This window comes from Oncorhynchus mykiss, chromosome 16, assembly GCF_013265735.2.
Source record: "Oncorhynchus mykiss isolate Arlee chromosome 16, USDA_OmykA_1.1, whole genome shotgun sequence".
NCBI lineage: Eukaryota > Metazoa > Chordata > Actinopteri > Salmoniformes > Salmonidae > Oncorhynchus > Oncorhynchus mykiss.
This window is the reverse complement of record NC_048580.1, coordinates 56,075,512-56,096,832: the sequence shown is the minus strand read 5'-3', so window position 1 is coordinate 56,096,832 and position 21,321 is coordinate 56,075,512. Positions and strand designations below refer to the sequence as shown.

The following is a 21,321-nucleotide window of genomic DNA, read 5'->3' as shown; positions in this document are numbered from 1 at the left end:
TGTATGGCCAATCTATGTAAAAAAAGACTAGGGGTTACAGGGTCATCAAATCCCTAGTGAAATCTAAGTTCAGTAGAAAGCCAGAATCATCAAACTGAAAGCCATTAAACATTGAATTGCCTACCTGATATTCCACCTCTCAAATTTGGTTCAAAACTTCATTATGCCGATGAGGTGAGAGCATGGCCCAGTACCTCAGAAGGTACTGATCTGATCCAATTTAGATGTTCTCTCTGGCTGTTGCTAAGTGCCATCTCAGGCAAAGCCTTCCGTTGATTAAAGGAGGACTTAATAGAGTTGAGACCTTTGCTCCCCAATATTGTTGCAGTGGACAAAGCTGCCAAGTGTGCACTTACGGTATGAAATAAAATCCCACAAGCACACAAGCCTGACAGAATCAGCCCCGGCCGACACTTTTTCCCTAGTATGGGTGGATTTTTAATATCAAGCCACAAAACATTTCCCCAGACCAGCCATTGCAAACACTGAAAGTGGCAGGGAGAGAGAGAGAAAGAAACAGAGGGTAGAAAGAGAGAGACAGAGTGATGCTCAATTGGATTTCACACCAAAAGTGCTTTCATTTCTAGATGAGGGCTTAACAAATGAGGGAATAACTACATCGCCTCTCTACCTTGGGAGACGGGATAAGTGAATAATCACCAACTCTAATTTGCCAAACAATTCAAATGTTTTTAAAGTTGTGGGATTGAGGAAGAAAGCCTGATATTTTCCTCTCTGCTAAGCAACCATTCTCAGTGACTCCCTGAATGGAAAAAGCAGAGACTTCTTGAAAACAGCAATTGTTAAATTCTCCCTCTTGGGAAATGAAAAGCTTGCCCTTTTATCTCATCTACCGAGTTCTTTCTTTTCTGAAGAATATGGGTTCAACATAACATTATAAATGTTTCCTCAGACGAAGTGCCCACGAGATTATGGAACGTTCGGCTACCATTTCAAACAGATACTGGGTCTGCTGTCGTATGATATTACATTGGAACTGATCGCTGTTGATAATGTGACACAAGTTTCTTCCCCTGAGAGGGAGGACAAGGATATTTACTCATTCATAAAGCTTAATTCACAAATATGTACAATTTCTATCTCTCAAGAAACAGAAACCTACACCAGATGTTACATTGTACAAAGCTTATCAGCCATACCACCGTGAATGAAGTGCTAATTTTAGTGACAGTGTGGAATTGTCATAAATGATTGAAATGGGGACATTTCCCCCTGAATGAAAACCAAACCACCATACACACTGGTGCCTGTTGGGCCTTATATCCCTAATTCTATCAGTTCTAGTTTTTCTTTCCATCTTTTTCAGCCATCTCTCGTCTGCTCCCACCTATCTATCTCTTGTCTCTTCACTACCTCTCTCTCTTTCTCTTTCTCTCTGCTGTCTCTCTGTCCAGTGACAGTCCTTCCTCTACACTTGTGTGTGTGTGTCCTTCCTGTAACTCCACGTCAGATGCTGTGTGCGTTGAGGAAATGCAGCAGCTGTTGCTGCAAAGTCCAGCAGGCGTCAACAATCAAACAGGGAGAGATGCAGAGTCAGACAGGACTGCTGTGATTGTCTCATCAACCATCAGCACTGACATTTCTGAGACGAAACTGACACCATGGGGATAGCAGTGTGTTTATCACAGTGTCTCAGGCTGGTATTAGTCATAAACTGTCTGTATGGAAATATGATGCACCCCCCGCCCCCCTCTTCACCACTCCCTCCTCTTCTTGCCCATGTCTAGTTCACAGACCTAGACCAAATGGTCTGTTACTGTTTACAATATAATTTTTATTTGTCTTTTTTTTAACTTTAAATAACTATACATTTTCTGTCATTCCTAGTGGAAACATCAAGCAACTGTAGGTTTGGAGTAGGGTAACAATGAGGTCGATGGAATGCTGGGACTACAATGACAATATACAGAAAAGACTGTGGAGAGCGGTCTTTGAGAGTCAACAAAATGCATTCTTTCAAATATGGTTTAACTTTGGCTCACGTTAATCAGAGCCATCAGAGCCCTTTTCCAGCATTTTAAGTCCCACATATCTTGTTATTCCAAGTTGTAGACTACGTGGAGCTGTTGACCAATGAGCGAGGCGTTAATACCATTCTCTCACTGAGCTGCTCTTGTTCTTCTCTGGGGTTTTGTGACGGAAAAGTCCTCTCGGCTCATCCATCCAAGGCAGACAAATCGGGGCTTTCTCTCTAAGCGTGGCTGGCATGACTCACCAACAGTAAGGAAATGGAAGTATCAGAGTGACAAAGTGCTTCCTGAGGATGTAACTACCTTGAGGTAACTACTGACAATGACTAATTAACTCTATTTGATTCCCCCCTCCCCCACATGGGTAAAATGCCCCCAGCCTTTAATTTTCACAGAAACCATTTCATGTCACCAACACTTTCCCTGGCTCCCACTACTCTCGCTCAACTAAAAATGTAATCGCTCATCTCAATTCCTTAACTCACTCCAACAAAAGATTGAGGTAAATGTATGTAATATTTGTCATTTAGAAAAAGTTATATACAGTGAGCTCCAAAAGTATTGGGAGAGTGACAATTTTTTGGTTTGTTTTGGGAGTGTACTCAAGCACTATGGATTTGAAATGATAGAGTGCAGACTGTCAGACTGAGCATAACCGTTTAGAAATTACAGCCCTTTCTGTACATGGTCTCCCCATTTTAGGAGACCAAAACTATTGGGACAAATTCAGTTATGTATTAAAAAGTATTCATAGCACGCAATGACTACATCAAACTTCTGACTCTTCAAATTTCTTGGATGAATTTGCTGTTTGTTTTGGTTGTGTTTCAGATTATTTTGTGCCCAATGGAAAGGAATGGTAAATCATGTATTGTGTCATTTTGGAGTCACTTTTATTGTAAATAAGAATAGAATGTGTTTCTAAACACTTCTATATTAATGTGGATGCTACCAGGGATAATCCTGAATGAATCGTGAATAAATTAGTGAAATGTCGTTTTTATAAATATAATATTTTTTTAAATGTACTTTTATTATTAGTATTTTTAAGTTAAAACTGCATTGTTGATTAAGGGCTTGTAAGTAAGCATTTCACTGATGTATTTGGCACATGTGACAAATAACATTTGACTTGATTTATCATAGTAGCATCCACATTAATGTACTGTTTAGAAACATATTCTATTCTTATTTACAATAAAAGTGACTCCAAAATGACACAATACATTATTTACCATTCCTTTCCATTGGGCACAAAATAATGTGAAACACAACCAAAACAAACAGCAAATGCATCCAACAAATGTGTAGAGTCACAAGCTTGATGTGGTCATTGTGTGCTATGAATATAGGACCAAATACTTTACTTTTTACTATATTAACATACATAAGTGAATTTGTCCCAATACTTTTGGTCCACTAAAATGTGGGGACTTTGTACAAAAATGGATGAAAATACCCTCAAATTAAAGCTGACAGTCTGCATTTTAATCCCATAGTCATTGTATCATTTCAAACCCAAATTGCTAGAGTACAGAGCCTAAACAACAAAAAATGTGTCACTGTCCCAAAACCTTTGGAGCTCACTGTATGCAAACTGATGAAGTTAGATTTATGAACTTATATATATATATATGATTTTGTAATTTAGAAAAAAGTTATGTAATCCAATTAAGTTAAATCTATGAAGTTAGATATATGTATATATACACAGTATATACCAGTAGGGGAGGCTAAAGATAAATAATCCACTTGTTTAGATAGAAAAATTGTGTAATCAGTTATGGTGAGTATGTTTGGGGAAAAACACACCCTTTCAAAGTTTCTATCTTTATAAAAAAATAAAACTATTAATTGTGCCAACTTATTTCCTGTAAAAATGTGTTTGCCTAAGGATGCACAGCGAATTTGCAATTGTTAAAATCTCGGTGTTAAGGTAAAAAGTGTTGTGAGTGTTGCTTTTAGTAGGGTTAATACCCAACCCACTGGACGCAGACATCAGTTCAACGTCTAGTTTTGATTTGCATTTGGTTGAGTTGGCAACTAACATGAATTCAACGAGAAATCAACAAAACATTTCACCAAATGTGGGTGAAAGACTAAATGGCCTTACATTGATGATGTAACCTTGATTCAACGTCCTCACATGTATTTATGTTTTGATGACATGGAAACAATGTTGAGTCAACTGGTTTTTGCCCAGTGGCAACATACCCTGCTATTCAAATTTTTGCTGGATCTGAAATGGCATCATTTCAGGGCTCTGGACAAAAGTAACCTAGTGCATTCTACAGAGAATCGCGTGCCACTGCGTGTGACTTGTTTACATCACCTCTGGTTGAGCAGCGCTAGCAGCTCCCCTGCGTGGTACAGGTCATTGCGCGTCACGCGACTGAAGCGGAACGAGTTGAGGTTGCAGAACGTGACAGCGGGGAACACCATCACCGGGGTCGAGATCTCGTCCAGTTTGGTGACGTGTGGGTACTCCAGGTAGAAGTGTATTCGGTCCACGCACACAAACAGTAAGAAAGTCAAGGAGCCAAGGAAGAACACGACCCATAGACAGCGCTTGATGCAGACCCTCTCATAGGTGAAAATGTGCGAAATTCCGTGCAGCGTTGAGTTTTGCGCAAAAGCCTCAACTGGGGGTGGCTGGTTGCAGTCCATTTCTTCGGATTCTACTTTGAGTTCCATTGTGCTCACAGTCTCGCTTAATGGCTATAAAGAATGCTGAGTGACATTGAAATCGTTTGCAGTTCAGAAGGCAGGTAAATTACTACACCTCACAATAGCCTACATATTCAACTATCTCTCCAAGCTAATAAAAACACATGCAATCGTCAATATTGGTGCACTTAATATATGCGATCTATGGGAATGTGTTTCATATAAAATTCATACCATGCACATGTGGCATCTCCAATGCAATGCACCTGTCACTAAAAGTAATAGCTATTTAACGACTAGTCGCCCGAACGTGCGGAAAACCAGCGCGAGATTTGCTGTCGATTTGCATCATTCAAAAGGCGGGTTGCAAAAACAGACCAAGGATTCCCTCCTCGAAGTCAAACGCTCAAGAATTCACAGTAAGAGTAACAAACATAAACCAAATGATTGAAGAGTTCACCAAAATGCTCCTATTTTCCGTATAAAAGTCCCCATCCTCAGTGTACGGCGTTGGGAGACGCTGTTTTATCAAGTCCAGGTAGCCGATCTCAAAGTGCAAGGCATTAGCCTACAGCGGTGAAAAATATAGACAACGTTCCGTCATTCCAGCGTCGGTTGCAGATGAGTGAGTGAACTAGGTCTCTTCCGTGTTGACTGTCCAGCTTCAGCTCATTGTTTAAGAGTAGGCTAGCTAGTTCATCTCCGTCGTTCTGTTGCGACTGTCTGTTGGCAGTACCGTGGTCCTATATCCGCAGGGGAGAGGTCCGAGACAGGAGAAGTTCCTAGGGACTGGGAGCTTCGTGGTTGGATTGGTCAGTTGTGACTTGTGAGCGGTTTTTTCATAATGAGTAGTGTCTAGCACTGGCAGCTGGCAGTGAGAGCACAGTGCAAGGGAGTGGACCTGTCCTGCACACAGATATATTAACCGTGGCATGCAGTTGTGATATGAGTAAACTCCCCTATCATGCAAAAAGATGATGGAGAATGCAACAGAATGCGCAGCCCTATTTTCTCTCTCTCTCTCTCTCTCTCTCTCTCTCAGGGTGTGAGCCTGTGTGCATTTGGGTAGACATAGGCCTATATGAGTAATATGGACCCAATAAGATTGTCACCAAATAAATAAATAAATAAAATTCTCACTGTTGCATTAAAGGCATCTGTAGACCAACCCTGGTCTTGTAGACTAGAGACAAGTGTGCTATCTTGCTTCAGCCCACCACTGAAACACCAGAAGCTGCTGCACACTCTGTAGCTCTCTAGGGTTAGTATAACGACTGCACTAGACCTAGTCCAGATGGTAAACCTAGCTACTACCTCATTAAACCGAACTACAGTATAGGTGCGCTAGCTTTCAATGAATGATATGCTCTAAAGGAATCAACTGTCCTTGCTGTCCCCAGTCCACCTGGTCATATTGCTGCTCCAGTTTCAACTGTTCAGCCTGTGGCTACGGAACCCTGACCTGTTCATCGGATGTGCTACCTTATCCTGGACCTGCTGTTTTTGACTCTCTCTTTATTGCACCTGCTGTCTCGAAAAGCCAACTATGAAAGCCAACTGACATTTACTCCTGAGGTGCTGACCTGTTGCACCCTCTTACAATACTGTGATTATTATTATTTGACCCTGCTAGTCATCTAGGAACGTTTGAACATCTTGTTCATGTACTGTTATAGTCTCCACCTGGCACAGTCAGAAGAGACTGGCCACCCCTCAGAGCCTGGTTCTTCTCTAGGTTTCTTCCTAGGTTCCTGCTTTTCTAGGGAGTTTTTCCTAGCCACCATGCTTCTACATCTGTATAGCACTTTTTGACATCAGCTGATGTAAAAATGGCTTCATAAATACATTTGATTGATTGAAATGTATTGATATGTATATGTGTGTTCATCAATAAACCAAGACACATTTAGCCCTCAATGGGATACTGGCATGAAAAATTAATCTAGTTCTGTAACATGGGAGTAATCCAGGCCTTGCTAATATAACAAAATATTTATTATGTGTCATTAAATATGCATTACGCATCTCTCCAATGCACCAGGGATATGAACTACCACTTATAAAAACCTCGCTAAATGGGAGTGTTTCACTTGACACTGGTACAGAGTATTGAGGGACACTCCTGGCTACCTCTACAATATCATCGACTTGATTCGGTGCTTGAGTTTAACAAGGAATAGCTATTTCTGTATTAAAAGTAAGGTAGCCATTGCCCTATATTCGAATGTCTAGGAGGCTGCTCCTTTAACACCTTTAAGTAATTGACTGGCTGCACATTCTTCAAAATAAAGAATTTCCCTGTAAGCAAATAGTTTTTTTCTTGTCCTTGACTGATAACCTATCCTTCCACCTGCAACCTGGACTTAGGGGTAGACATAACATAGTAAACACTCAAATTAGTCAAATGTTATGTTTGGTATGGTATCTATTAATTTGTTGATGTCTATCATCCATTTGGTATGATCTGTTACGAATTCCAATTTGTTGTAGCTAACGTTAGCTAGGTAGTGTCCCGGATTTTAATTTACTATGTTACGTCTAGTCTATGAGACCAGCCTGATCCCTCTCCTGACATAGGTCTAATGGAAACAAAAGAAAACTAAAAAGTCTAATATTTTATGAAGATGTGTAGGCTACAGGCCTACTTAAACATTTGAAACAATTTAGTCATTGGTCTTAGAAGTCACCGTGGGACAGAGCCCTCTGTTGAGCCGTCGTCAGTCAAATCAGCACTATGGACAGTGTCAAACCAGGTTTCAATGGTATGTGTAAATGTAATACAGTGTGTTCAATGCAGTCTCCGCTCCTGTAGATTGCGCCATTTAGAAATAATCCTAGCGAGATGAAGATTTACCAAGAAGGAAATAGCTCTGCTAGAGACGGAAGAGGAAGCGAGACACCCCACTCGCTGTTTTTTTCTGGTTTAATGAAAGTTAATGAACTAAGTAGACCAGACCCAGCAGCTGCTATTGCATTGGTGTATGTCTATGGGAGACACACCCAGTTAAGTAGACCTGAACTAACCATTGCTTTCAATGGGTTGCTCCTTCAGCCAGTGATAGATGTAGGGTTGCTTGAAAGGGTAAGAGGAAGGAGTAAATTCAGTTGTAAGGGAACATTTAAGAACACAGTACTATGCTTTCTTGAAGATATTCACAGATGGATCTACGGACCCTAAAACAGGGAAGACAGGAGCAACTTTTAGTGTTCCTGAATTTAAGGTGGCAGTGACGAAAAGAGCAACGGATGATTTATCTGTTTACACAAGGGAGTTGTTGGCCATACTATTGGCTGCAGAGTGGGTGGAGGAGGTGAGGCTAGACAGGGTAGTCATCTGCTCTGACTCCTGTGCAGCACTGATGCGCTTAAATTCATGTATGTCTTAGAGCAGACAGGATGTATTGTATGAGGTTTTGCAGTGCTTGTATAGGGTGAGACAGATTGGGGTATTTGTGATGTTCCTCGGGTTACCAGCTCATGTGGGAGTAGAGCGGAATGAGGAGGTGGAGGTTCTCGCCAAGCAGGCTTTTAAACATCCTAATGTTGAGATGAAATTGTCAAATCAGTAAGCAGAAGCCAAGGGGTTAATAAAAAGTGGTTAAAAACAATTGGCAAGAGTTGTGGAACAGGGAGAGAAAGGGAAGACACCTGTATAAGATGCAGGAAAAGGTGGGGTCAGGGAGGTCCTCGGGTCGAGAGAGAAGGGAGGAAAGTCTAATTACAAGGCTGAGGCTGGGACACACAAGGCTCAATAGTACATTGAAATTGGTGGGAAACCATCCGACTGGGAGGTGTGATCATTGTCAGGAGGAGATGGAGACAGTGGAACATGTTCTATTTCAGCACAATAACTGTTCATCGGGAGCTTCATGAAATGGGTTTTAATGGCCAAGCAGCCGCACACAAGCCTAAGATCACCATGCGCAATGCCAAACGTCAGCTGGAGTGGTGTAAAGCACGCCATTGGACTCTGGAGCAGTGGAAATGCGTTCTCTGGAGTGATGAATCACTCTTCCCCATGTGGCAGTCCGATGGACAAATCTGGGTTTGGCGGATGCCAGGAGAACGCTACCTGCCTGAATGTATAGTGCCAACTGTAAAGTTTGGTGAAGGAGGAATAATGGTCTGGGGCTGTTTTTAATGGTTTCCAGTGAAGGGAAATTCAAGACGATTAAGTGCTTCCAACTTTGTGGCAACAGTTTGGGGATGGCCCTTTCCTGTTTCAGCATGACAATGCCCCCGTGCAGAGAGGGAGGTCCATACAGAAATGGTTTGTCGAGAGATTGATGTGGAAGAACTTGACTGGCCTGCACAGAGCCCTGGTTGCAGACAGTCTGAATAGCTATTTTACAACTATATCTAATACATTAGCAAGTTACCTTTTCAATCAGGTTGCTATGGGGAGAGTCAAGTCCAGTAGTTTTACTCACAGCAGGGGATTCAAGTAGATGCTTTTTCATTTGAAAAGGTGCCAGAATCAACAGTGCTAAAGAAGCTGAAAGAACCTGACCATTCCAAAGCAATTGGCCTTGACAACATTCCTGAGAGATTTCTATATTTCTAAGGGATGCTGTGGTAAGTATCACCCTTCTGTGTAACTCACATTGTAAATCTGTCTATTGAACTAGGCTTTTTTCCCAGTGAACTAAAACTTGCAAGGGTCATTCCTCTATATAAAAAAGTTGTGCGTGGCAGTGCAGAGGAACATCGGCGGATGAATTCAGATGGAGCCCTTGGAAAGATGAAAGATGATACCCAAAATTATTATTTTCGGATATAAAGACGACGCTGTATCAACAAAAAACGGATTGCAACTTACAAAACATGCGAAAAGAAAATGACAGATGGAGGCGCAACAATTTCCAACTTTGTTCAACGTTTGAAGCTGCACAAGAACGGTAAGTTGTGGCAAATCTAGCCGACAGCTATATATTTTATTACTTTACTGGTGTATAATGTAGGCTAATGTAACCTTAAATCAATGAGCCTCCACACAGTCAGTATGAGAACGTGATCATTGCAACCAAGATTGAGCTACAACTGGCTAGGCAGTTGGTAGCCTAAATCCTGCCTGATGTTACTGCTGTTCCTAAAACCATTGACATACGTTAGCCTACTGTAACCACACACAGAGAGAGAGTTAAGGTTGGGCGATTGTGTACCTGCCTACATCGCCGATTGCGATCCTCGATAGTTGATCACTATTAGGGGGGGGGGTGTCTTTCTCATGGCTACCCATGTATTTCCATGGAAATATAAAGTTTATTTGGAAAGTAATATATAGATATTTTTAAAAGCATTCATGATTTGTGTAAATGTAATATACTATTACTCTTGTTAAAAATATTAAATGGTATTACATTTGGTAAAGAGCACATTATAACCTGTTTAGGACTTGAAACTTGACTTGATACTTGATGGTCTTGACTTGAGATTTGACTCGGACTTGCCTGTCTTAACTTGGGTGCTAAGACTTGAGGTTTACTTGTGACTTATAAAACAATGACTTGGTCACACCTCTGGTAATCGCTGCCAAAGGTGCTTCAACAAGTTACTGAGTAAAAGTTCTGAATGTAAGTGTGACAGTTCTGTTTTTTCATATTTTTTTTTCATTTGCAAAAATGTCTAAAAAGCTATTTTTGCTTTGTCATTAAGGGGTATTGTGTGTAGATTGATGAGGGGAAAACCTATTAAATCTGTAATGTAACAAAATGTTACATATATAAAACAATGATATATAAATGATATATAAAAAAATGCAATATTCAAGACGTGCTAAAATTATTATATAGACTTCTTGCCACCAACAAAATGTTCAATATTTGGGGCATAAAATCATCGAAGGTTGTGGCAGGTTTGGCAGGTTTGGTTGTGAGGATACAGAATCAATAGACCATTTATTTTGGTATTGCCCTCAGGTAGCCAGTTTCTGGTCTCAGGTTCAGGAATGACTGAAAATGCATAGCATTGACCTAAAATTGACCCTAGAAATAGTACTGATAGGAGATCAGTCAATTACTAATATAAACTCAGCAATAAAAGAAACGTCCTCTCACTGTCAACTACGTTTATTTTCAGCAAACTTAACATGTGTAAATATTTGTATGAACATAAGATTCAACAACTGAGACATAAACTGAACAAGTTCCACAGACATGTGACTAACATAAATGGAATAATGTGTCCCTGAACAAAGGGGGAGGGGTCCAAATCAAAAGTAACAGTCTGTATCTGGTGTGGCCACTAGCTGCATTAAGTACTGCAGTGCATCGCCTCCTCATGGACTGCACCAGATTAGAAAGTTCTTGCTGTGTGATGTTAACCCGGGATTGAGATCCGGGCTCTTCGTTGGCCATGGCAGAACACTGACATTCCTGTCTTGCAGGAAATTACGCACAGAACGAGCAGTATGGCTGGTGGCATTGTCATGCTGGAGGGTCATATCAGGATGAGCCTGCAGGAAGGGTACCACATGGATGTCTTCCCTGTAGGAGGATGTCTTCCCTGTAATGCATAGCGTTGAGATTGCCTGCAATGACAACAAGCTCAGTTCGATGATGCTGTGACACACCGCCTCAGACCATGACGGACACTCCACCTCCAAATCGATCCCGCTCCAGAGTACAGGCCTCGGTGTAACGCTCATTCCTTCAACGATAAATGCAAATCCGACCATCACCCCTGGTGAGACAAAACCGCGACTCGTCAGTGAAGAGCACTTTTTACCAGTCCTGTCTGGTCCAGTGACAGTGGGTTTGTGCCCATAGGCGACATTGTTGCCAGTGATTTCTGGTGAGGACATGCCTTACAACAGGCCTACAAGCCCTCAGTCCAGCCTCTCTCAGCCTATTGCAGACAGTCTGAGCACTGATGGAGGGATTGTGTGTTCCTGGTATAACTCGGAAAATTGTTGTTGCCATCCTGTACCTGTCCCGTAAGTGTGATGTTCGAATGTACCGATCCTGTGCGGGTGTTGTTACACGTGGTCTGCCACTGCGAGGATGATCAGCTGTCTGTCCTGTCTCCCTGTAGCGCTGTCTTAGGCTTCTCACAGTACGGACATTGCAATTCATTGCCCTGGCCACATCTGCAGTCCTCATGCCTCCTTGCAGCATGCCTAAGGCACGTTCACGCAGATGAGCAGGGACCCTGGGCATCTTTCATTTGGTGTGTTTCAGTCACTAGAAAGGCCTCCTTTTTTTATCCTAAGTTTTCATAACTGTGACCTTAATTGCCTATCGTCTGTAAGCTGTTATTGTCTTAACGACCATTCAACAGGTGCATGTTCATTAATTGTTTATGGTTCATTGAACAAGCATGGGAAACTGTGTTTAAACCCTTTACAATGAAGATCTGTGAAGTTATTTTGACTTTTACAAATTATCAGGGCCCTGAAAAAGGACGTTTCTTTTTTTGCTGAGTTTACTAATACTCTTAGTAAAAGTATTTATCTTTGACTCGCAATCTGTGGATTCTATTCGATTAGATAGATTGAAATTGTACGTTAAACATCGCAGCATAGTTGAAATATATGTTTTGCAGAGAAACCCGAAGTGGGTGGCCAGCAGAGATAGATGGGATAGGCTGAGGGTTGGGATGTGGATGGAATTGGTGACAAGTGGGAGGGGAGTTGCTGTATGGGAGATTGACAATCATTAAGATTTTTAAAAAAGTAAAAAAATTAAGTCAAATTAAAACAATCAAAAGTACGTTTGAATGATTTAACAAACTTAACATGTGTAAATATTTGTATGAACATAAGATTCAACAGGGTTTTTACAGCTAATGCTGGTTTGCCTGATGCTGATGCCGTGCAGGTGTTTGTACACATGCATATACACACACTCATTCAAATAAACGCATTCAAGAACACACACATACCTGTAATAATGCCAGACATGCACACAAACATATACAGTTGGCATTGCTGTTAAGATTTTATTGTCCTTGATGTCCTTTGTTTAAAATTGTTTGCTGTTTGTCTTTTTATTTCTCTTTAGTTCATTCTCTTGGTTGATGGTGCATGGAGGGGGGGAATGCAATGAATTGTATTTTTAATTTTTCTTGGGGGGGGGGGGGGGGGGGGGCTGTGGGAGGGGTCTTGAATGGTTGAGGGACAGCTATTGGGGAACTGTGGGTGGGGATCTTTGAGGGTTCGGGTTCACGCTTTTTGGCCTGGTGGGAGATCGGTCAACATGCCCTTGAGCAGGGCATTGATCCTGGATGCTTCTGTGTATCGCTCTGAATGGGAGTATGTTGGATGACTGGTATGATATAGATGTTGAACGGCTTCACTGCAAGTATATTGTATTCCGATATTCAATAAAAAAGTAAGTAGTAAAGGGGTAGTAAAGGGGTCTAAATACTTTCCGAATGCACTGCATCTTAGATGTGTGCTAGATAACCATCTGACAGGGCACAGCATGGCACAAAAAGTGGCAAAATTAACCATAAAATTAAGTTTCTGGCAAGAACCTCCAAATAGCTGGATAAGAACGCAATGGTGGCATTGGCATTGTTCAGTGCCACTTTGACTATGCATCCTGGTACAAACCCCCAAGATAATTCAAAATAAATAGAAGACATCTGTCACGGTTTTCTGTATGTGAAAGAGAGTCAGACCAAAATGCGGCGTGGCTATTGCGATCCATGTTTAATGAAACAAAGTAAACACGAATCAAATACAAAAACAATAAACGTAACACGAAAACGCCTAATACTGGTGCAAAGTAACACAGAGACAGGAACAAGGACATTCACCAACAAAACCCAACACCAAAAAGGCTACCTAAATATGGTTCCCAATCAGAGACAATGACAAACACCTGCCTCTGATTGAGAACCATATCAGGCCAAACATAGAATGCCCACTCAGCTCACACCCTGACCAACCAAAACATAGAAACATACAAAGCAAACTATGGTCAGGGTGTGACAACATCTCAGAAGAGATTCATCAGGATTATTCTTAAACTTCCAGCACGTACTCATCTTGACCATTCCCACTTTGAAAGCCTTAGATGGCTCAAAGTGGAGGAGAGAGAGTCAGATTAAATTCTGTCTTGTACATAAGATTGTCCACAGTCTGGTCCCCAGGTACCTATGTAACTACTTTAACTTGTTCCGGGATAACCAGAACTATTCCACTAGAAGAAGTGAAACTGTCATAGTTTCTTTTAGATTTAATAGGGGTATGGGGAAATAAACTTTGTACTCAGCTGCCATTCTTTGTAACGACCGTTGGTGGAAGAAGGTGAGGACCAAGATCATTATGAAACAAACAACAATTTTGTCTGTCATTGTCTGTTGCCACTACCATGGCTGCCTAACCTTGCTGCGTCCCCCTCCAAAAGGAGCACAATGGTAATAAGCTTCTAAGCCTTATTGTGTTATCCTTGATTATTTTCATAAATTGTATGTGGAGGCGTCACGGGCTGGAGAGCTCTTATGTATGTATTTTTAAAATGGTCTAATAAATTCAATCAATCAATCGGAACGCCGACTGAGAGCCAGGTCTAATCGCCCAATATCAGTGCCTGACATCACTAATGCTCTTGTGGCTGAATGGAAGCAAGTCCCCACAGCAATGTTCCAACATCCAGTGGAGGCTGTTATAGCAGCAAAGGGGGGAATCAACTCCATATTAAATGCCCATGATTTTGGAGTGAAATGTTCGACGAGCGGGGTTCCACACACTTCGGTCATGTAGTGCAGTGGTTCCCAAACCTTTTATAGTCCTGTACCCCTTCAAACATTCAACCTCTAGCACCAGGGTCAGCGCACTCTCAAATGTTGTTTTTTGCCATCATTGTAAGCCTGCCACACACACACTATACAATACATTTATTAAACATAAGAATGGGTGTGAATTTTTGTCACAACCCGGCTTGTGGGAAGTGACAAAGAGCTCTTATAGGACCAGGGCACAGATAATAATCAATAATTTTGCTCTTTATTTAACTATCTTACATATAAAACCTTATTTGTTCTTCGAAAATTGTGAATAACTCACAACAGGTTAATGAGGAGGGTGTGCTTGAAAGAATGCACATAACCTTCAATGTTGGGTTGTATTGGAGAGAGTCTCAGTCTTAAATCATTTTCCACACACAGTCTGTGCCTGTATTTCGTTTTCATACTAGTGAGGGCCGAGAATCCAGTCTCACATAGGTACGTGGTTGCAAAGAGCATCAGTGTCTTAACAGCGCGATTTGCCAAGGAAGGATTTTCTGAGCACAGCCCAATCCAGAAATCTGGCAGTGGGATCTGATTAAATTCAATTTTCACAGAACCGCTTGTTGCAATTTCGACGAGGCTCTCTTGTTCAGATATCAGTAAGTGGACTGGAGGCAGGGCATGAAAGGGATAACGAATCCAGTTGTTTGTGTCATCCTTTTTGGGAAAGTACCTGCGTAATTGTGCACCCAACTCACTGAGGTGCTTCTCTATATCACATTTGACATTGTCTGTAATTTTGAGTTAATTTGCACACAAATCATACAATGCTGGAAAGACCTGTGAGTTGTCCTTGTTAATGCAGACTCCAATTTCTTAATCATAGCCTCAATAGCCTCGGACATTAAATATAGTTGCGGAGAGTCCCTGTAATCCCAGATTCAGATCATTCAGGCAAGAAAAAACATCACCCAGATAGGCCAGTCGTGTGAGAAACCAGTCATCATGCTAGTGGTCAGACAAATGAACGTTATAGTCAGTAAAGAACACTTTAAGTTTGTTTCTCAATTTTTTTTAAATGTGTCAATACCTTGCCCCTTGATAACCAGTGCAATTGTATGTTGTAAAAGCGTTACATGGTCGCTGCCCATATCATTGTATAGTGCAGAAATTACTGCCGAAATCATTGTATAGTGCAGAAAAGACACGAGAGTTCAGGGGCCTTGCTTTAACAAAGTTAACCATTTACACTGTAGTGTCCAAAACATCTTTCAAGCTGTCAGGCATTCTCTTGGCAGCAAGAGCCTCTCGGTGGATGCTGCAGTGTACCCAAGTGGCGTCAGGAGCAACTGCTTGCACGTGCGTTACCACTCCACTATGTCTCCCTGCCATGGCTTTTGTGCCATCAGTACAGATACCAACACATCTTGACCACCAAAGTTCACTTGATGTCACAAAGCTGTCCAGGACTTTAAAAATATCCTCTTCTGTTGTCCTAGTTTCCAGTGGTTTGCAGAAAAAGATGTCTTCCTTAATTCACCCCCCATAAACGTAGCGGACATGTGCCAGGCCCGCCACGTCTGTTGACTCATCCAGCTGTAACGCATAGTATTCACTGGCTTGTATGAGAAGCAGTAATTGTTTCAAAACATCTCCTGGAAGAATTAATCTCCACAATAGTATGAATCTCCACAATAGTATGGGGCTTGCCTGTCCTAATCAAATCAAATCAAAGGTATTTGTCTCATACACATGGTTAGCAGATGTTAATGCGAGTGTAGCGAAATGCTTGTGCTTCTAGTTCTGACAATGCAGTAATAACCAACGAGTCATCTAACTTAACAATTCCTAAACTACTACCTTATACACACAAGTGTAAAGGGATAAAGAATATGTACATAAAGATATATGAATGAGTGATGATACAGAACGGCATATGCAAGATGCAGTATATGGTATCGAGTACAGTATATGAGATGAGTAATGTAGGGTATGTAAAAGTGGCATAGTTTAAAGTGGCTAGTGATATATTTTACATCAATTCCCATTATTAAAGTGGCTGGAGTTGAGTCAGTGTGTTGGCAGCAGCCACTCAATGTTAGTGGTGGCTGTTTAACAGTCTGATGGCCTTGAGATAGAAGCTGTTTTTCAGTCTCTCGGTCCCTGCTTTAATGCACCTGTACTGACCTCGCCTTCTGGATGATAGCGGGGTGAACAGGCAGTGGCTCGGTGGTTGTTGTCCTTGATGATCTTTATGGCCTTCCTGTGACCGGGTGGTGTAGGTGTCCTGGAGGGCAGGTAGTTTGCCCCCGGTGATGCGTTGTGCAGACCTCACTACCCTCTGGAGAGCCTTACGGTTGTGGCTGGAGCAGTTGCCGTACCAGGCGGTGATACAGCTCCGACAGGATGCTCTCGATTGTGCATATGTAGAAGTTTGTGAGTGCTTTTGGTGACAAGCCGAATTTCTTCAGGCTCCTGAGGTTGAAGAGGCTCTGCTGTGCCTTCTTCACAGGGCTGTCTGTGTGGGTGGACCAATTCAGTTTGTGATGTGCACACCGAGGAACTTAAAACTTACTACCCTCTCCACTACTGTCCCATCGATGTGGATAGGAGGGTGCTCCCTCTGCTGTTTCCTGAAGTCCACAATCATCTCCTCAGCCACGCAGTAGCTAGCCATATAAGACACTTCTATCCCCTTCTTATTAATGGTATCTGTTGCTTTTATACATGTCTTACTACGCGAAAGTTGTCTTAATTCTCGCTCAAAAACTCTGGCTTATTTTTCAAATTGGCATGTTTTGTTTCTAAATGTCTGCGCAAGAGTGAAGGTTTCATTGAGTTGTGAGATAGTACTTTTGCACATTTAACACACTGTGACTGAGGAAAGGCTCTACTCCAAATATAGGTGAACCCCAAATCATTGTAGTTCTCACCATATTTGCGCCTCTTCGATGGTCCAACGTCCCCTCTGTTATTCGGTGCTTTCCCGGCTCTTCGGCTGCATCAGATTCACAAATGTCAGGGTCAATGCTAGCTGGGCTAACAGCAAATGTATCATTACTGATGCTAGTGTTGGATGTGCTCGTGGAAGCAGAACAACTTGTGTCGTGACAGGTGCAGGTGTAGTACTGCTGGCAGTAGCAGTACTACCAGTAGAGCTGGTATGTGTCTCTATGGACGCGGGCCTTACTTTTTGTAACCATTTATCAATTTTCGAGAAAACGGAATGAGTTTGGCTACATACGGACCATTAGTGGAATTCCCACGAGAGAATAACAGTTAATGTGATTGGATGTTAATTATTTGACTAGAATACCTGTTTTTTTATATTTTTTGTTATTTCGCTGAACACTAGATGGTTTAATTTTATTTTTGGCAGTGAAACGAGGCTACTCAGGCGGGGTGGGGGGGGGTGGGGGGGGACTCACCCAAATGTATAGCCCCGTTGGAAATGATAAATGGACTGTTTTTAATGTTAATCACATTTTTATTTGGCGTACCCCTGACAGCATTGCAGCAGCATACCACCCTGCATACCACTGCTGGCTTGCTTCAGAAGCTAAGCAGGGCTGGTCCTGGTCAGTCCCTGGATGGGCAACCAGATGCTGCTGGAAGTGGTGTTGGAGGGCCAGTAGGAGGCATTCTTTCCTCTGGTCTAAAAAAGATCCCAATTCCCCAGGGCAGTGACACTGTGTAGGGTGCCGTCTTTTGGATGGGACGTTAAACGGGTGCCCTGACTCTCTGAGGTCATTAAAGATCCCATGGCATTTATCGTGAGAGTAGCGGTGTTAACCCCGGTGTCCTGGATAAATTCCCAATCTGGCCCTCAAACCATCACGGGCACCTAATAATCCCCAGTTTATAATTGGCTCATTCATCCCCCCTCCTCTCCCCTGGAACTATTCCCCAGGTCGTTGCTGTAAATGAGAATGTGTTCTCAGTCAATTTACCTGGTAAAATAATGGATAAATAAAATTTAAATAAAATTGCGCATATCCCTGGGGTAGGGGGTTTTGAGTGTTAGTGTTCTGTCCTCCCCTCCCAGGCCGTTGGTCTGGAGTAGGATTAGTAAATAGTGGAATGGGGTGGTATTTATTTTTTTAGAGAGAGGGCTAATAGTTGGCAGGGTAATTTAGCCTTTTCCCCAATTTTATAGTACCGTATCAAAAACCATTGAATGTAGGCCGTGAATTGCCTCACACTCCAGTACAATAGGTGGCGGTGTAGGCACCTTAAATTCGATGCGATCCGGACAACACAATCCCAAAGAAGAAGAAGAATTGTTGAAAGACAACCTGAGTGAACTACCTTCATTTTGTCCACCATATTTGGCTCTGCATTGTAAGTGAATATGGCAGTGCTCTTTGGCATGGGACATTATTGTCGCCTGGCAGGACGAGTTATGAGCGCACTGTCCCGCAGACAAACGCGTGGTACGCTTCTTCCAGCGACAAGATGGTATAGCACCCAAACGACTGGCGATAGTGAGTATAAACTTGCACTGCGACTGCAAGGGCCCACTGAGCGACGCGCCCTTTGCTATGCATTAGTTTTAGCGCATAGCACATCTGAGGTCCGAGCAGGGGAGATTGAATAATAACAACACTGACCACGCTCTCACGACCACCTACTTGTATTGCCTTGACATCCACACGTGTGTAGACGATCTTTTTTTTGCGTCATTTAAATTTAGTTTTGAAATCTGACATTTTACCAAGTTTACAGAATTTACAACAGAACATAGTTTTGAAAAGTTTGGTTACATTGTGTTTGGAAGGGCAAGTAAACTGCATTTCAGCTTTCTATAGTGTAGTTGAATACTGTAACTCAAATCGGTTTGATAGTACATCACTGGTTACTTGTAGGCCACATTCCTGATCCTCTGACGGTGGCCAACTTCAAACATTTTTTTTTGATAGGTGGCTGCCCGTATGAGATGTGTCATGCCGATCATAAATACCCGACGTCCTGCCAGCTACGGTGACCCTGTGTTGATTAACAATGTTATTTCAAAGGTTTACAACATAGATTTCAATTATCGACAGGATGTCACTCTGTTTTGGCTTGTTATATTGTATAACGCTTTGGGTGAGTTAAATAAGTTTAATCAACAATTCATTAGCCTGTTATGCACCATAAAGGGAATATTTATTTAATGTTTTTAAGATATCGCATGGCATTTGTCTCCACTTTCACCAAGCAATAGCCTTTTTGCTCTCTAGAGCAGGGTTTCCCAATCTCCTTGCACGTTATGTTTTTTTCACTAGCACTACACAGCTATTTTCAAATAATCAAAGATTGATGATTAGTTGGTTATTTGAATCAGCTGTGTAGTGTTATGGCAAAAAAACAAATGTGCACATCTGGCAGTGGGAGCCCAGGACAGAGTTTGGGAAACCTTGCTCTACAGAACATTCAGCAGTTGTCAGTATCTATTAATCATTTCCGATGTTCTCTCTGTAGAGCTGCAGTTTAAGCTGGATGACAGGACAGCCCACAGCAGTCTGGACCTCTTTAAGAAGGACACAGGCGTCATCTACCGCATCTTGGGCCTAGACCCCAGCCATGTCCAACAAAACCCTGAGCGCTTCCGGGATTGGGCTGTGGTGTTCGGAGACGGGCAAATCACAGGTGGCCGCCACTACTGGGAGGTGACGGTGGAGAAGTCCTCAGAGTTCCGTTTGGGTGTGGCCTTGGTGGCAATGTCAAGGGATGACTGTGTGGGCACCAACAGCTCCTCCTGGGTGTTCGGCTACGTCCAGCGTAAGTGGTTTGCAATGACAACCAACCAGAGGGTGCCGGTGACTCTGGTGGGGAAGCCTGACCGCGTGGGCATCCTGTTGGACTACGAGGCCGGCCTGATAAGCCTGGTGGACATCCCAAAGGCCAAGGTGATCCACAGCATGAGGGCCATGTTCAGGGGGCCTCTCTGCCCAGCGTTTGGCTTGTGGGATGGAGAGCTGCTTACACACTCAGGTCTGGGGGAGCCCGAAGGCTTGAAGTGAAGCATCTCTACTGATGACAATATGGTAGGGAGGTAGGAATAGCTATGTACATTCTGACAACTTGGTTTTTGTAAACTGAACACTTACAGCAGGCAGCACTTGAAAATGTCTTTCAAATCTCCTATGAAAAGCAATATTCTCCATCAGGATTTGGAGAGCAGGGAGTTTGTCCAGTGTATCATTTTATTTCTGTACAGACTCAGGCAAACTCATCACAATAAGCTATTTTTTTGTTACCTCTTGTGTAATATTTTTTTTTAAGTCTGAAATAAATGGCAACAATATGAAGCTGTCTTGTGTGTAACGAGATCATTAGGTACTGGGAATGTTACTGTTGCTTAAAGTCCTGACATTCTCCATTCTCTTGTCAAACTTGAATTAAACCATGCCTTTTTTGATATGCTGAAATTGTATGCCAAAATAAAAAGTTGCACATTTTCACTCATTTATTTACAGCAGAGCATAACATATGGAAATCAAGCTCACATTGACAGTTTAACCTGAGGAAGCAGTCTGTAAAACAGCAGCACTTAATCACAGTAAGAAAATCCTGGATGTGTATCTTAGTTTTGATGTTATAGAACCAGTCTGTTCTGTAGTAAATAGACAACATTCATGTGCATATAACAGGAAATGCTGATGAGATACTATCACACATGAATATTCATTAGTCTCAATCACTCATCACATTTAGACATGTTTCTATATTAACATAACGTTAAGTATTCACAAGGAGAAAAGACCAGAATTAAAATGGTTATATCCCATCCTCACAATACATGGCTTATTCACTCATATCTTAAAACCTGCTTATGAAACTGTTCTACTTCCTATTGAGGTAGATTAATATATACATTTCCACTTAATATATTTATAGCCTGGTAATATGTTATGCAGTGTAAAAAATCCCTTAATATTAATGCTTCATGATTGAAAACATTGTATAAATTATACACTGGTCATTTTGAGTAAGGACAAAGTGT

The 21,321-nt window shown here is 41.9% G+C and overlaps 2 protein-coding genes across 5 annotated transcripts in view; one reads left to right on the top strand and one right to left on the bottom strand.

Annotated features, from left to right (window-relative positions):
- LOC110492366 (acid-sensing ion channel 1) overlaps positions 1-5,575 on the bottom strand; it is a 97,866-nt gene extending 92,291 nt beyond the window's left edge. Inside the window, exon 1 of the mRNA XM_036947345.1 lies at positions 4,324-5,575. Coding sequence (XP_036803240.1) covers positions 4,324-4,685 — 362 coding nt within the window. The 5' untranslated portion in view covers positions 4,686-5,575. The remainder of the gene's footprint in view (positions 1-4,323) is intronic.
- A 13,020-nt stretch (positions 5,576-18,595) lies between these two features.
- Positions 18,596-20,630, top strand: LOC110492365 (SPRY domain-containing protein 4). Of its 4 annotated transcripts, none has more exons than XM_021566618.2 (3): positions 18,622-18,817; positions 19,253-19,421; positions 19,797-20,630. In XM_021566618.2, exons 2-3 carry the CDS (start codon positions 19,265-19,267, stop codon positions 20,336-20,338), a joined length of 699 nt encoding a protein of 232 aa, XP_021422293.1. In that variant the 5' UTR covers positions 18,622-18,817; positions 19,253-19,264; the 3' UTR covers positions 20,339-20,630. The 4 variants fall into 4 exon arrangements, with proteins under 4 accessions (XP_021422294.1, XP_021422293.1, XP_021422295.1 ...); XM_021566620.2 differs by having other exon boundaries at positions 18,641-18,817; positions 19,253-19,313; XM_036947344.1 differs by lacking the exon at positions 18,622-18,817 and adding an exon at positions 18,852-18,987 and having other exon boundaries at positions 19,253-19,313.
- The last annotated feature ends 691 nt before the right edge of the window (positions 20,631-21,321 follow it).